Source organism: Pestalotiopsis fici (assembly GCF_000516985.1).
Source record: "Pestalotiopsis fici W106-1 unplaced genomic scaffold PFICI_Scf_6, whole genome shotgun sequence".
Taxonomy (NCBI): Eukaryota; Fungi; Ascomycota; class Sordariomycetes; order Amphisphaeriales; family Sporocadaceae; genus Pestalotiopsis; species Pestalotiopsis fici.
Window position 1 is genome coordinate 1,654,230 of NW_006917096.1, and position 14,598 is coordinate 1,668,827.

At 49.1% G+C, this 14,598-nt stretch overlaps 1 protein-coding gene across 1 annotated transcript; it reads right to left on the bottom strand.

Annotated features, from left to right (window-relative positions):
- Positions 1–5,647: 5,647 nt before the first annotated feature.
- Positions 5,648–6,118, bottom strand: PFICI_08976 (uncharacterized protein; the record flags this gene model as incomplete). The annotated part of the gene is made up of 1 exon (XM_007837557.1): positions 5,648–6,118. The coding sequence occupies one exon, from the start codon at positions 6,116–6,118 to the stop codon at positions 5,648–5,650; it is 471 nt and encodes a 156-aa protein (XP_007835748.1).
- Positions 6,119–14,598: the final 8,480 nt, after the last annotated feature.

A 14,598-nucleotide genomic window follows, 5' to 3' on the forward strand; every position in this document is an offset into this window, starting at 1 on the left:
ACGACCACCATTACAAAGCGACAGATGCACGCACATACATGCATACTTACTTGTACGTACATGATGCACTGTACCTCTGTTGTAATGCCCAAAACTTCTCATGCATTCCCAATTGGCTTTTTTTTTTTTCTTGCTCTATTCATTGCCTTGACCTTGAATTGATACTACCCCACTTGGAAATCTGACTGGGTTGGTTACCCGAGTCGTCCTTTTCCCTCTTCACCGATGGGTGCCAACGTGTATGTGTCTGAGCAACACGATAAAACCCTCTAGATAAATGCTTGGATACCCTGTTCATTTTGCCATCTATTCAAGGTAGACACGGCAACGTGCTGCACTACAACTCGTGGCCCTAGGTATGTGCGCCCAACCGAGATCGCGTGTCAAGAGAATAAGAAATACATAGATATATACTTGATGGACTTTCACGTCGTTACTATAGCCGAATCAAGGGAAATCCAAAGGCGGGTCCCGTTGGATCTCAACGTACGACTGGATGTATACCTGCCTGCCTGCCTTACCTAGGTATGATGAATGAACGAACGAACGCATGCACTGACGGCATCGAGCAATCAACCAATTCGTTCATTATTCTCCATTCATTCATCCATTGCGCGCAAGCCCCAAAGACACATACTTGCCTACTTTTCTCATCTCTCTCTCTATCTCGCTCTCTTCATCCAATCGCTCAAGGTGACTGCCATCGTCCGGGATATGTCGATAGTCTGCGCGTTTTGACTAATGTAGAGGACCGTAAATCTATGCCCAAGAATGCGATCACGCGGTCCAGTTTGCTTACACGCGGGATACCGAAACAGGTGAATGACCGAGCGAGCTCGAAATTGACAAGGTCAAAGATTGCGGTTACTGGCTGGGCCTTTCCCTTCCGTGCTGCCAATCAATCAATTAGTTTCGTTCAAATCTAATCAATCTAAGAATATCGGCCGTGTTCGTCTAGAGAGAAGAGAATCTCAGGTTTACATCGAACCATACGCACACACATACGACCCTATCTCGCTTTCTCTCTCTCTTCCAAAGATCCCTCGGCCGTTGCTTTGTTCAGTCAATGGGAAACGAATACACGTGCGCGCGGAGCAAATCATTCCTTCCCGCGAATCGATTCCCATCCTCTGTATTTGCCTCTCGTTGCACACCTGGCGATATTTACTTCATTGGATGCTCATGCAGATGATTCATTTATCATCTGCGATTGGGATTGGATACAGAAGCCCTTCATTATGTATGTACAACGCAGAACATTTCTGTTGCGTTGCGTTGCGTTGCGCTGGCCGTTACCCCGCGGCCCTTTTTTTCTTTTCTTTTTTATTTCTATCCTCTTGCCTTTGTGTCATGTCGCACGCATCTTTCGAAAGTACGATTCGGAGCAGAGCAAACCATGGGAATACCACCACCGCAGTGATGCTTTGCCAATCCATCCGAAAATCTGCAAAGGCGGGCAGTAGCTCCAGATATGGGATCGGTATTGCATCTCACCCAATTGCTTTGCTTTGAGATATTCTCTCCCTCCCCCCGCCTCCCTCCCCCAACAATGGTCCTGGGTCCCTTGCATTTGTGCGACCCTTCTTTCCATGACCTACTACACTGGTTAGTCTGTGTGTAACGGGTTGTAAAATAAAGTAGTCGCGGATGGTGTGCAGCTGATTATTTTTGTGTTTCTCGTTGCTCTTTTCTTTTCTTTTCCCCCCCTTCTTATTCCCTCTCCCCATTCACACCTCTGCACATCACAATCTTGCTCTTCTCTAGGCCATTTCACCCATGGAGTTTGCTGCAATATTGCATATCATCATCATGATGTGCAGAGACGATCAACACCCAGGCCATTGAAACCAATTGCTCACAGCAATTCTCAAATACCCTTGCGTTTCGCTTGTGGCCGCGCCGTGATATCCAAAGTGCTTACATGACGGCAAAGAGACAGGGGAGGCGGCAGAATCGTATGGGCTGCAATGTGTAGTAGTATATGGTGGGTGCACCAGCTTTCACCACCACACCATCACCACCAACAAACCACGGTTTTCATGCCAGGCACTCCAGGTCATCTACTAATCTGTCTGCGGGCCGTAACATTGCAAAGGAGGGTTCTTGACTACCCACACTAGGAGTCAGATCAGCCTCGCTGAACCACCCAACAGGGTGGTGCGGAAAGGGATCAGCCCCCCCTTGCCAGGCTGAGTTCTCGTGGGGGACGGGTTGGTGCTTTGTGAGACCATGTTTGAATGGAACTTGGGGGCTCTTTTCTCGGCGCTGGGTGCAGAAAGTTGCACTTTTTGCCTGAGGTCGTAAGTTTCCGTAGGTCCGGTTCCTTGCAAAGATTAGCATCTTATTTTCATCCAATATGGGCATTCCCGTTGCTGAAGAAATGGAGAGGTTGCATCAATGTTGGTTATGCGGCTGCGAGATTGCATGGTCGTAATTTTATATAGGTATAATGCATTGTCCTCTCCCTCTTCCCGCCTCAACCAACAGGGACAAAGTCAAATCATTACAACCGCCCAGCCAAACTATGACTATAATGCATTGTTCAAGAGGGGGGGAAAGGTTGTCGGCTGGAGAGAGAAATCATTTCGTAGTATAGAGGGATTTAAGCTCTCATCATACATTCACAGTTGCAACCGAGCTCCTTGTGTCTCCCACGGCCCGCCATGAATGGCATCCTATACCTTGTCATTGTCTGCGAGCTCTCTGAGCCAAGGAGGAAGAAGTCTCTGGCGCCTCACCTCGTTCTGGACCCCCCCGGACCCGAGACACAATCTTGGAAGAGCTGCGACGCCACACCGTTTCTCTGGCCCCGTAGTGGATGCAGCGGCTTCCGTGTCGTTGTCGGTACTCGTGTTGTATTTGTATGCATGGTGATTAAAGTTGTGATGGGATGGGGATTGACTTACATGACGAGACTGGTCGAGATTGACAGATTTGGCCGAGACACCCGAGACAATCCAAGCCAGAATATTACATGAAAACCTTTTTACATTTCAGCTGCTAAACTGGCGATTGGTAACGTGAAATCCTTTGCGGTATTGAGTTCGACTAGACGTCGAAAAATAGACACTTGCAAGAAAGAACGTGGTTATGTGCATATTGGCATCTGGGCTGTGGCTTCTATTCTGGAGACGGCAACCCGCATAAGTATATGTATACTGCAGCACATCTTTTGCACTCATAACCTATATGTCGGGGGCGGAGAGAGATCCGTGGCCCAGCCACCCCCAGAGGACGACCCACCGATGCAGGAAGAGATATAACGCAACGTGCCAGAGACACAAAAGATGAGATTTTATTATTGGATCTCTCATAGACTTTGGATTAGGAAGCAATCTCCATTATTCCTTTTGATCTCAACGTCGATAGCGTTTACCGCCTACCCGGGTTCGGTGGTTTTAATGAGGGGATCTGGATCTCACTCGTCGTGGGCGCTCTTTTCGGCGCTTTGCTTCCAAACCTACACGCCGACTTGGGCGCACTGCGTGTCAAGAATGGCTGAATCCTTTCTTAAATTCATCATAATTTCTACTTGCTCTTTTTTCGCCACTATAAGCCATCACTTCTCATAAGCGAGATGTTTTCCAATCTCATTCATTCGGGGATGGGTAATGGCAGAGACATGGCCAAATCCTTCTTTTTTTTTTTTTTTTCCATCAATGTTTTGGGTTGAGGGTGTGAGCGTCGCCGAGTAAGGAGAGATATACAAGAAAGAGAAAAAGGAGGCGTTCCCCGGCCTGTGGCATCCGACTTCGCCGGACAAATGGCGTCGTGAAGCGGAAGCTTTGTGAGGCTATTGGCTGGTCCCTCGTCGACCTTTTTTTGTCTCGACTTGTGCGAAACCCTTCCCACCACTTGGTTGTTGCAACCCCCCTTATTCCTCCTCATCCTCCTTTCCCTCCCCCCTGCGAAAGCAGTGAGCCGCATGCCAAAGTGGCGCTCTCAGTTGTCACATTTCATCATATTTTTTTCTCCCTCTCTCTTCTTGTTTCGTTTGTTAGAGTTGTAGATAAGGGTCGCATAACATCACATTCGGACTTTGAGAGGGGCCTAGTCAGATCATGGGCACAGGGCTTAAACAAGGTGATATTGGCTGCCTACCCCTTCCCCCAGCGCGGCATAAGATGATGGCAGAAGGGCAGATTGGTAGTAAGCCTTGGAGCAGGAATGTGACGAGTTGTGATGGGAGGTATGATCATAGCGTATTGCCCGTCTAGCTAACTACTGCTCTCAAAGTCTGGACTCTGGCTTACCGTTGAACCCCCTGTCGCTCTCGTATATAGAAAAACTCCTGAAAACAAAGTCCCAAGACAATAACGCATACTCTTGGTTGCCTGGCTGCCTAGGGTAGGCTCAGCCCCTTGAGAGCCCGTCGGTAGATGCCTCATGTCAAAGAGTGATCTTCATGCAGCTAAGAGGCTTCCGGATGTCTGCCGTTATGACGATCATATAACATATACCAGGGCCCGGGTGGGTCTCATAGGTCGGTATAGGTGACCGAGTATCGCTGGGGGCTAATTCCAGTTAGTGCTTTCTGTGCTTGGATCATCTCATCATGGTTGTTTTCCAAAGCGACCAACATTTCATGCTCGTTATTTGTTATTTCGTTGCAAACGCAAAGGGTCCATCTTATTGGTCATACTGGCTAATGTGAGGTTCAGAGTTCATCATTCAGGTCGCAAACAGGATTTTCCCAAAAAACAAGATCATTGTAGGATTGTAACGTATACGATGATGATGATGGTATTACTTCCTTCAGTGCCACTTTGCTACCTAGCTAAGCAAAAGTAAGCTACTACCAACTGGCCCGCGGTTGGGGCAGCTTCCGCATTTCTCCAATATCTCCCGATGGTTGCACACAGCTATAGCGAAAATGCCACGGGTCAAACCCCCCGAAGGATACCCGGGCTGAGCCATAATTCGGTATTACGGGCCAAAAGGGCCCAACACCGTACCTCCTACCACCCAAAGGCAAGGAAAAGCCTGAGTAAGCTTCGGCAAAACCTTGTGACTCATTCATTCCCACCAAGACGGAGCTTCTTGTTGTGGTTGTCACCATTGTGCTTCTTGTTTTTTTTGCGGCACCCATGTCTCCGAGCTGAGACCTATTGGGTTTGCGACAACCAAGCAAAATAGACTCCCGTTCCGCCGCGGCCTGACTCTTTGGGGGAGCTCTGACTCCAACCAAGTACTCCGCCGCGTCTCGCAACACGTGCCACACCACACACCACAAGGTCATTAAGCCTGAATGTTTGGCTCTGATGACTGTGGACATTATGTGGCTTGCCACACCATCCCACCAATCTCCATCTGCGCCGTCACCACGCCTGCACTCAAGTCTCTCTATGATGCAACGGACTCGCGTGGCTGACGGTAAACAAGCTCGCGCTTGTAAGGGGGGTATCAAAATTTGTAAATGTTAAAAAAAAAAATTATGAAGTGTGTAAAGGGGGTATCAAAATGGGTATCATGAAAATGAGTCGTAAAATGAAATGATTCTGGTAATCTGGGACATGGTGTTAGCAGTTGTCAGGAGGCAAATAGTAGGCTGTGTAAGCCATTCAAGGGGATGATAACTCACCATTTCCGCATGCAAAAGTAAAATCCAGAGACACAAAGACGTCATGAACTGCCAGTTGCCTCCCCATCACTCGACAGCTTCGTCGATGGGTGCCATGGCGCCACTCTTGGCCTTTGGGCTCTTCTTGGCCGAGCCACCGCTGCCACGGCGAGCTCGCTTGGCCATCTGTGCCTGTTGCTTGCGGCGCTCCTTCTCAGCGACGACGAGACGGATGGCCTCGCGGTTCATGGCGGCTTGTTGCTCGCGTTGCATGTGCAGAAAGTCCTCGTCAGCGACGGTGGTGTAGGGCGATCCCGAGGCGTTGCTGCTGGCGCTGCTGTGCGAACCTCCCGAGGTGAAGCTGCGCGAGTCGTCGTCGAGGTCCAACAGATCGTCATCGGACAGGTAAGAAGAGGCGCGCTCGGGCCTTTGCCACGAGGGGAATGCGCAGCTCGACTGGTGGTAGGCGGACGGGCTCGAGAGGTAGCTACTGGAGCCGATGTCGAGCGGTTGTGTTACTGAGCTCATGGAGCTATATGATCCGTACGAGCCGTACATTTTGTTTTGTGGATGTTTCTTGGTTTCCGATGTCGAAAGTGTCGATATGTCGGATTTGTTTTATCGCGTTAATTCTCGCCAAGTGCGCGCGATGTTGTAGGTGGATATGGGCGTGTAAGTGATAAGGCTCCCCAGATAGATGGATGGATAGATAGGCAAGCGTATTATACTAGGTACTCGTCGAATGTAGTAGTAGTTGTTGTCGTTGTAGTAGTTGTTGGTCAAGACGAAGCTCGAGTATAATAAAGATGTTGTAGTGTTATCTGATGATCAGAACGGAAGGGATCAAAAGCTTCGTAGGACATGGTGAGCGAGGCACGGGATGGATATATATCACGGGGAACCAGGGACAAGGAAAACAAAAAGGCAGCATGATTCATATTGGACCGAGACTAAGGTACAAAACAACAGGTCTAAGTGTTGTAGTGGTGGGCACCCGGGGGGCGGACAGGCTGCGGCTGGCTTGCTTCTCTCACCCCCACATCCACGCGAGAAAGTAGCGGTAAGGTCGCCGCGTTTTGCATGGGCTGGGAACTTTTTGCCAGTATTGGGGTGGAAGGGGGATGCTGACACAAAGTTGGCCAAATTTGGCATGTACCTACGGTATTTAGCGGATCGCGTAGGTACCATGTAAGTGCACGATACGATACCCGCGGTCCGTTGGTTCCAGTCCATCCATCTACGTACCTACTCAGCCAGACCCGGACCACCCACTCAGCCAGACATACCACTCAGCTCAGTCAGACACTGAGTGAGGGAGGTACCTAGCTAGCCCGGACTCACTGACTTGGTTGCAAGACGACGGCTCGGAAACCAGGGCCTCTTTGGCCTGTCGCCCAGACCGCCTCTGTCTGTCCGCCTGTCTGGGAGCCCTGGCAAGCCTGGAAAGCCTGCAAATGTCTGACTCCGCGCGGCCAATCACCTTGTCGGTGTTTCTTTCTTCTACTTGTTTTTCTTTGCCATTTTTTGTAGCTCGGGCATGTTTCCGGCGACACTAGAGCCTAGGCTGGTCACTTTCCGCCGGCGAAAAGGGTCCCTTTTTGCCTTTTTCCCTGCTTTTCCCATCCTGTCGCGGTACGAGATTCCGGCAAACGGGAAAGCAAAGAGGAAGTACGGAATCACTGCCTAGGTTGTAGATCTCGTACGCGAGACGAGTTACTTTTTCGTTACTTTTTTGTTTTGCAACTATTATCGACATGAATGACCACACCATGATTTTGCACCCTGGCTGGTTTTATTTGTTTGCTTGTTCAATATAATTGATTGTACTTGCTTGTGTTTGCTTGCTTGCTTTCCACATGTGCAGCAATAATATTCCCGCCATGTAGTAAATATTAATTAAATCATCAAATACATGTCCAGGCGTCACCTTTTCTCTGATATGCGACGAGTCTATTTTTACAAGCTTGCTTTTGGGGTCGGGGCCCCCAAAAAGTGGAAGGCCCACCGCTTCCTGATTCCTTCCTTTCAGCAGTCAGAGTCACAGTGAGTGCCGTGCCCTTTGGGATTTATTGGATGGGACGGATGCGAAATACAACGACGTCAGCATTCTAATTACAAACACGCACGCTCACTCATTTACACACCATCTATTCTTCCTCATTGAATTTACATGTGCCTATTCCAAGGCATATGGCAGCCAGCCCCATAGGACAAGCAAATAGGTTCGTTACATTAGGATTTCCATAATCTTAGCTTCCGCCTGTCCACGTTTCCGCGACTCGTTTCTTGGAGACAGCTTAAATCATGTACCTGGCCGTTGCCCAACGCCAGCAAGGCCAGCAGCGACAGCAAACCCCCTAAGCTCAAACAAACGACTCGCATACAAACCTATTTCTGGTGATCACTTGGTGATGGATGCGCGCAAACCGCCCCAGAAATTTCTGGTGCCCATGTACTATGTATGCACCGAATAATCTAGTGTCGTTCATGTTGCCTTGGAAGTGGAATTTCCCAAGGCCTGTTGGGTTGGGTTGGACTACGAAACCCTTCATTTCGTCGTTATCGTCGCCGTCGTCGCCCGAGCACACCCCGAACACCTGCTACCTTGGCCCAGCTCCTTACCTAGGTATCGGGCACCGAACGGGTCCAGTTCGTCTGTGTCCGTCCATCCCAACTCATCCACGTATCAACGAGGTGTAATCTAGGTACTCCATAGAAGCAGCAGTAACCTTACCTTGAGCTTCCATGACTGCACTGCGCCTTTGCCTGCTGGCTTTGAGTCATAATCACAATGCAGATGCTCCGCCTGCCGTCGTGTCTGACTTGTTACACAGGTGTTCGGTCGCCAGCCAGTCGATCTGGTTTCTTGCTGGTCTGGGGAGACGGTTGCTGAGCTCCTGAGCTGCTGACAGCCCGTTCCCCAGGCTAACGTAAGGTTTCCCCGTACTACCTAAGCCAAGGCGCACATCCCATTCCATCTCTTGCTCCAGTGTTTCCCGTCCGTCCCTTCGCGGCCACTTGCCCTTCCGTTCGTCTGACCCAGTGGTTAGCTGGTTAGGGGTTCAAGTGATGCATTTGCGCTACACCCTCCCCTTTCTAAACACCTACTTTGACGCGACTCCTGACAATTATCACCCAGCTTATCTTCGTATCAATCCAGATCGCTGGTAAGTTTGAGTGACCGGGCTTACAAGGTCAGAACTATCGGTCAGAGCTGCAGCAGATCGGCGGGAGGGGGGAGGATGGCTGGGCAATCTACCGGCCGTTCTGCATGCCTGCCTTGCCTGCCTGCCTGCTTGCCTGTGCATGCGACGAGGTTCTGGGAAGGAAATGTCTATTTTGACCGCCTTGTCTAGCTGCGCCTGGACAGCAACAGCCAGCGCAGCACAGCAGCTGTCGAGACTCGACATCCCACACACACTAGTATACTTGAAATCTGGAATTTCCCCATGTCAAATCAGTGAGCTAGAAGGTGTCAGAATAGGCATCTCCACTCGTTCCAGTCGCGCCAAGAATGGCAACAGCAAAACGACTCGGCTGGCGGGCGGACGGCAACGCTACGCGGGCTTGCCAGGAATGGTAGAAGCGCTAGAAGCAACCTGGAAGCCACCTAGAAGCTTATCATGACTCGTCTCTTTCCAACTAAACCTTGAACAGAAGGCCTTTGCGGGCTGGTGCTGGCAATCTGGATATTCGAGCTTTATCCGCCAGCTGCGCTCGGTTGGACTATTTCGTCACGCCTTGTCTAATCGCCAATGGCAGCGGTGGCTAATGACTCTCTCCAAACGACGCGACACCCGCTTTTCTCCGATGGTTGGACGTAGAAGACTGACCGCGAGACGCGCTGCCAGCTGCGTCCCCAGTAGTGTACGCACCTAGGCATTTCAGTGTAAAAGTGAATTGCCACATAGTAACCAGTTGAACACTAGAAACTCCGGAATCCCCCCGCCCTCGCCCGCCAGCTTGGACCCTGCCGACAAAGTCTGACACAGGTCAGCGAAGATCGTGGAGAAAAAGGGAAACCTGGGGTAAGATTTCGATAGTACACTAGTTGGCAGCTCGAGGACCCTTTCCCGCGTTTGCATTACCCGACTCGCGCTGAAATGTTCCTATTCCGGTAGTTATTGGCAGGAAAAAGGCTTTACATTTATCCAATATTCAGCTGGCCGTTCAACCCTAACCTTGAATATCTGTCTACATACGGATTTACAACAATACAATGCACGAGCTGTAGTACACCCTTTCATCTGTCTATCCGCACAAGACTTTTGGCAATTTGCACTCACCCTCTTCTTTCCCCCTGAACGTTACCAAAACAGGAATACCCGCCTGAGTCAGACAATGAAAGATAGGTAACTACTTAGGATTTCTGCTTACTGTCGTATCGCAGCACCAAGGGAAATAACAAAACATATCATGTACAAGAAGCAAGAACTCAATCAACTCGGCTCGCTTACCAAGATTTCCGAGTAGACCCTGATACTTGGGAGCCGGGAACCCAAAGAAAGAACAGATTTAAAGAAAAATGATGATCAAGTCAAATTTAATAGTCGAAAAGCACGATGGTAAGCAGGGGTTCATAATCCCACCAATGACGCTTCAAACTTCCCGCTTCCGCGGACGGTTGAAAAGCCATGGGCAAGAGCTTCCGGTCGGCTGCATGCATACAAAAGAAAATAATTAAAATACCTATACAAATTACATCGTATGCAAATACGGATGAAACTTTTCAATATTTGTTTTGTTTTAGCTGTCAGTATGTAGCCGAAAATGACACAGACCTTGAGTTAAATCCCAGCGTTGTTTTACCAATATGCCGCCCCAGACAGACAAGAAAAATATCATGCCCGGATCTACACTTATCCAACGACCGGAGATCGCGAGTTGGTGCCATTGTCAAGAGGGTGAACCGTGCTGGCTGACCACCCACTAAAAAACTACCTAACCTTGCGCCTTTTCGCCTTGCCTACCTACCCCAAGCTGGGGATCGCCTCGGTATTTTCCCGGTGGGACCAAAAAATGGGAACAAGCAAAGACTCAGCTCTGCTCAGTGCGCCCGCCCTATTTACGGGGTTCAGATTTATTTTCTTACACCAGATCTGTAGCGATGAGCTGCTTCGGACTCATACGTGCCGCAACGGAGGATTTTGCGATAAAGTAAAACAATAGCTCAAAGGCACATCCGTGTCATCCTTTGGTACTACTTACTCAATAAATGCCATCTATAAAACGCGGAACATGAACGACTTATCCGGGACCGACTAGCGTCTTTAACCGCCTTGTAACTACTATTGTGCTGTTCAAAAGGAGTTGAATTACACCGAGGCTAAAAACAAGTCCAGAGCAGCTCGAATGGGCATTTCCCAAGTTCTCGACTCGGTTGTGTCCGGAAGATTGTCGCAATTTCGGGGCAAGTCGTGCCCAGTAGATCTATCTCTCTTATCATTACCTAGTGAAGCCTTGATAATCTCTCCTCTCAGGTCGCTCGGTGGAGCTGTTTGCCGGGTCTCAGTGGGGTTGGTTTTTTGACAGATCGTCGGCCGCTCGGTCTGGTAACCGACATGGATGATAACCGTGGGGCTCGCCTCTTTCTTTCCATGGCCAGCCGAGCCTGCCAGGCCTGCCTCGGGGAGCTTCTCCTCCATAGTCTATCTAGCCTGGGTGGCTGGTGGTAGTCTTTTTGCTAGTAGCCGAGATGCAACCGAGATAGTCGGTACTATCGGATCCGTTGGTTTCTTTGCCAGCATGTCACCTAGGTTAGGTTCATCTTTGTTTCATGTGCAGCGGCGGATGTCAAGTCCATGTACGTACGCGCAGAAGGGAAAAAGCAAAAATTGTAGAGGTCTATCAGAAAAGCACGATCCGGTTGATAGATCATGAAAAAGACTGCAAGACATGACGGATCATCCTCCCCGGAATAAGAATCTCTTGCTTTTTACAGAGTTCATCAAGAATGGAAAAATGATTGAACCATATTTACGAGAGATCGTACAAAGAAGTCTAAAGTTTTATGATACATGACCATTTCTGTACGCAAACACCTGCACCAAAAGACGCACGGCATATAGTACACGCATGTTCGTATAGTCCACATACACATGGCGGTGAAACGTTGCAAATGGGACGGACGGACGCAAATCTATGGTCGGTTCAGCGAGAATTCTTTTGAATTTCATAGTCCGACGAGTCTGCTCCCCTTGGCTGTAATATTCTGAGCAAACGGGTCGGCAGGCTGGTCGCATTGAATTTCCCTTCTTTTACTTGCCCCCTTCCTTATTTCTAGTGCGCATCTCCAACGGACGTGCTTCCCCGAATCTGGTGCAAACAAACTCTTTCTTCTGTGCCCGGGCTCCCTTCCGGTGCCGGGAATATATCAGGGGTGTCTTTTACTTCTTCTTCTTTTCCCCCCCTTGTGTGCATGTGTAAAACAAAAGTCGCCAATCTCATCGCGATCTCAAATATTTTGGGGAGACATTCATACACCCCACTAAAAGATATATACATGACAGCCCCCCAAATGACGCGCAACTACATGTGTCTGTAACAAGCTGTCGGGTCGACTCCTCCGGCTTCCGGTGACAAGCGGTGTCGTAAAAGAAAGGGTGATGACGGGTATTGTCACATTGGAGAGACGAGGAGAAAAAAAGAAGGAAATGTGCTTGCTCAAGAACAGAAACCAACGCGCGCGCATATGTGTTGGTTGGCGCAAAGGAAAAAAGACAGAAAGCTGCTGCCGGGAGAAACAGGTCTAGGTTAGAGCCAATGTCGCCCAACGCGGCCGAGTAAAAGATGGTGGTGGTGTGGACAGACTCATAATGGTCGGTGATGTATGGACGACCTGACCGTTGGGCCTTCTCTACCGCTCATTCCCACAATGTCTTTCTTGTGGTTGCATGTGTGTCTCGCAGAATATGGCAGGGGATTGGATAATTTTTTCTTTCTCTTGTGACACTCTACCACCCTTTTCCCAGCCCGTCGGACCTGTCCCCGGCCGTCGCATTGAGGCCTAACCATTTGTACTGGCTACGCACATACATAATAGGCGAGTCTGGGCGGCACCAGGGGATTGGAATTGGCTTTTTTTTCTTGCTTTCATCTCTGGCAGCATCTTTTTTTTTTCTCCTTGTCCTTCTCTTTTCGCTACAGGGGAGCCCTGCATTTATATTTGTGCTGCCCATTTGCTGCGAAACATCCCGGCCTCGTCACAGTATTTGTAGTCTTTCATCACCAGCGGTGGAGGGGTCGCTAAGGTAACTGTGCTTTGCGCTTCCTTCTTCTCAGTCTCTCGTTTGTCGGTTTCAGGTTTCACCGCGCACACGAGTGATGAGAAGAAATGAAGAAAAAAATTTCTTCCATCACGGACATTGATTTTTCTTGGAAATTCGCGTGTTTGGTAGGTGTTTGTCCGTGTGAGGTATCATAGATGACAGGACATGTATCATATTTGGTCGTATCGAGCTCGCAGCCAAGGACAGACGAGAGCTGGATCCTCGAAAAGCGATTTGCTGCTCGGAGTTCCATCTACACAATAGGTGACGAGCAAATCGTATTGCAAAGTCTGGTACTTTTTTTTTTTTTTTTTTTTTTTTCCCAAAAGAAAATGGCCTTGTTACAACACAACGCGCGTTATGCGAACCGCGGAGCGTGGCTTTTCCCCCCTTCCTGTCTCATGTCTTTTTTCCCAGTTCAATCAATCGCATCTCGTTTTTCCTTCCTTTATCAACCCCCTCAACTTCGCGGTTTGATTCCACTGCCGGCAGACCAGTCAAGTGCCCATGTCCTGTAAGCAAGGCACGTTATTCGCTCCCCGCCTCAACATATCCGCGATGCCGGCCGCCGGGCCCCTGTCTTCCTTTTCTGTCCTGTCAATTGTCAAATCCAGAACCTCGAGACCCCCATTGCCGGAGCTGGAAAGACATGTCCAATTTTCATTAATCCTATCGGGGGAGCCTGACATTGTATTCCGCATAAAGAGGACACACCTGGATATTGTCTCCAATAGCTATTATGCGGTAATGGTTAAAAATGGAGAGCGGTTCAACTTCTTGGACTCGATGAGCGCCACCAGATGTGATATGCATCCCCACAAAGTGTGATCTGCCGTTAGTTCGCAAGTGACGGAAGCTGTCATTGAACGGCGCTTGGGCCTAGGCCCTGCCATATCGCACATTGTCAAATTGGAAGTCTAGGCACATGGTTTCTTTATCATGCGCGGCCGGCCGGTTTGCGGACCGCTGAGAGGGGGCCAAAAGGGATGGTGTGCCGACCGCCACACGCAAGGGGGAGAGCATTTTCTCATGATGTGCTTACAAGAATTAAAAGACCCGACCCTTGAGGCGCGTGCGCGCGCGCGCCAGGTGAGACTATAATGGCATGTGATATACACCTTTCGGCGATAATGCACCGTCTCCCAAGAGGTGGAGTATAGTCAACGCATCTCAGCCTAGTGCATCATATCCGATCCGAGCTCGGGCACTATGAGGTCTGCCCCAGAGAGCATCTCATTAATCACTTTATACATAGTATAATACCTAATTAACCACACTATATGATCCTCGCCAAGGCTACGGCACGCGTCTGAATCTTGATTAGTTGCTCTATATCAGTTGTACATTTTGGAAGCTGCACGTGAGGAATATGAACAGGTAGTTAGCTACGAAACAGCTATAGTTGTTGTTTGTCGAGTGGGTTATACAAACAAATATTTCCTGAGCATCCAAGCATATGTATATTCGAATCAGTAACCATTCCTTTTCTTGATATTTCCCTTCTTAGACAGAAATTCAACTTGTTTGCTGAAAAAAAAGATCGGCGCCTGCTGCCAATTTCCCTAGTGAACAGTAAACACACAAAATATCAAGATGAGTTATGTGTTGCTGTCATCACTTCGATGTCCTTGGTAAGTTACAAACCACGAGAAGCATTTGTATTTTGCTGTGTGTACGGCCCAATCATGCGTCCATACCATTGCACCATGACTAGATGACTGTACACATGCAAAGTTGAATGAACCGATAACCGCAAGGCTGAGGATGGAC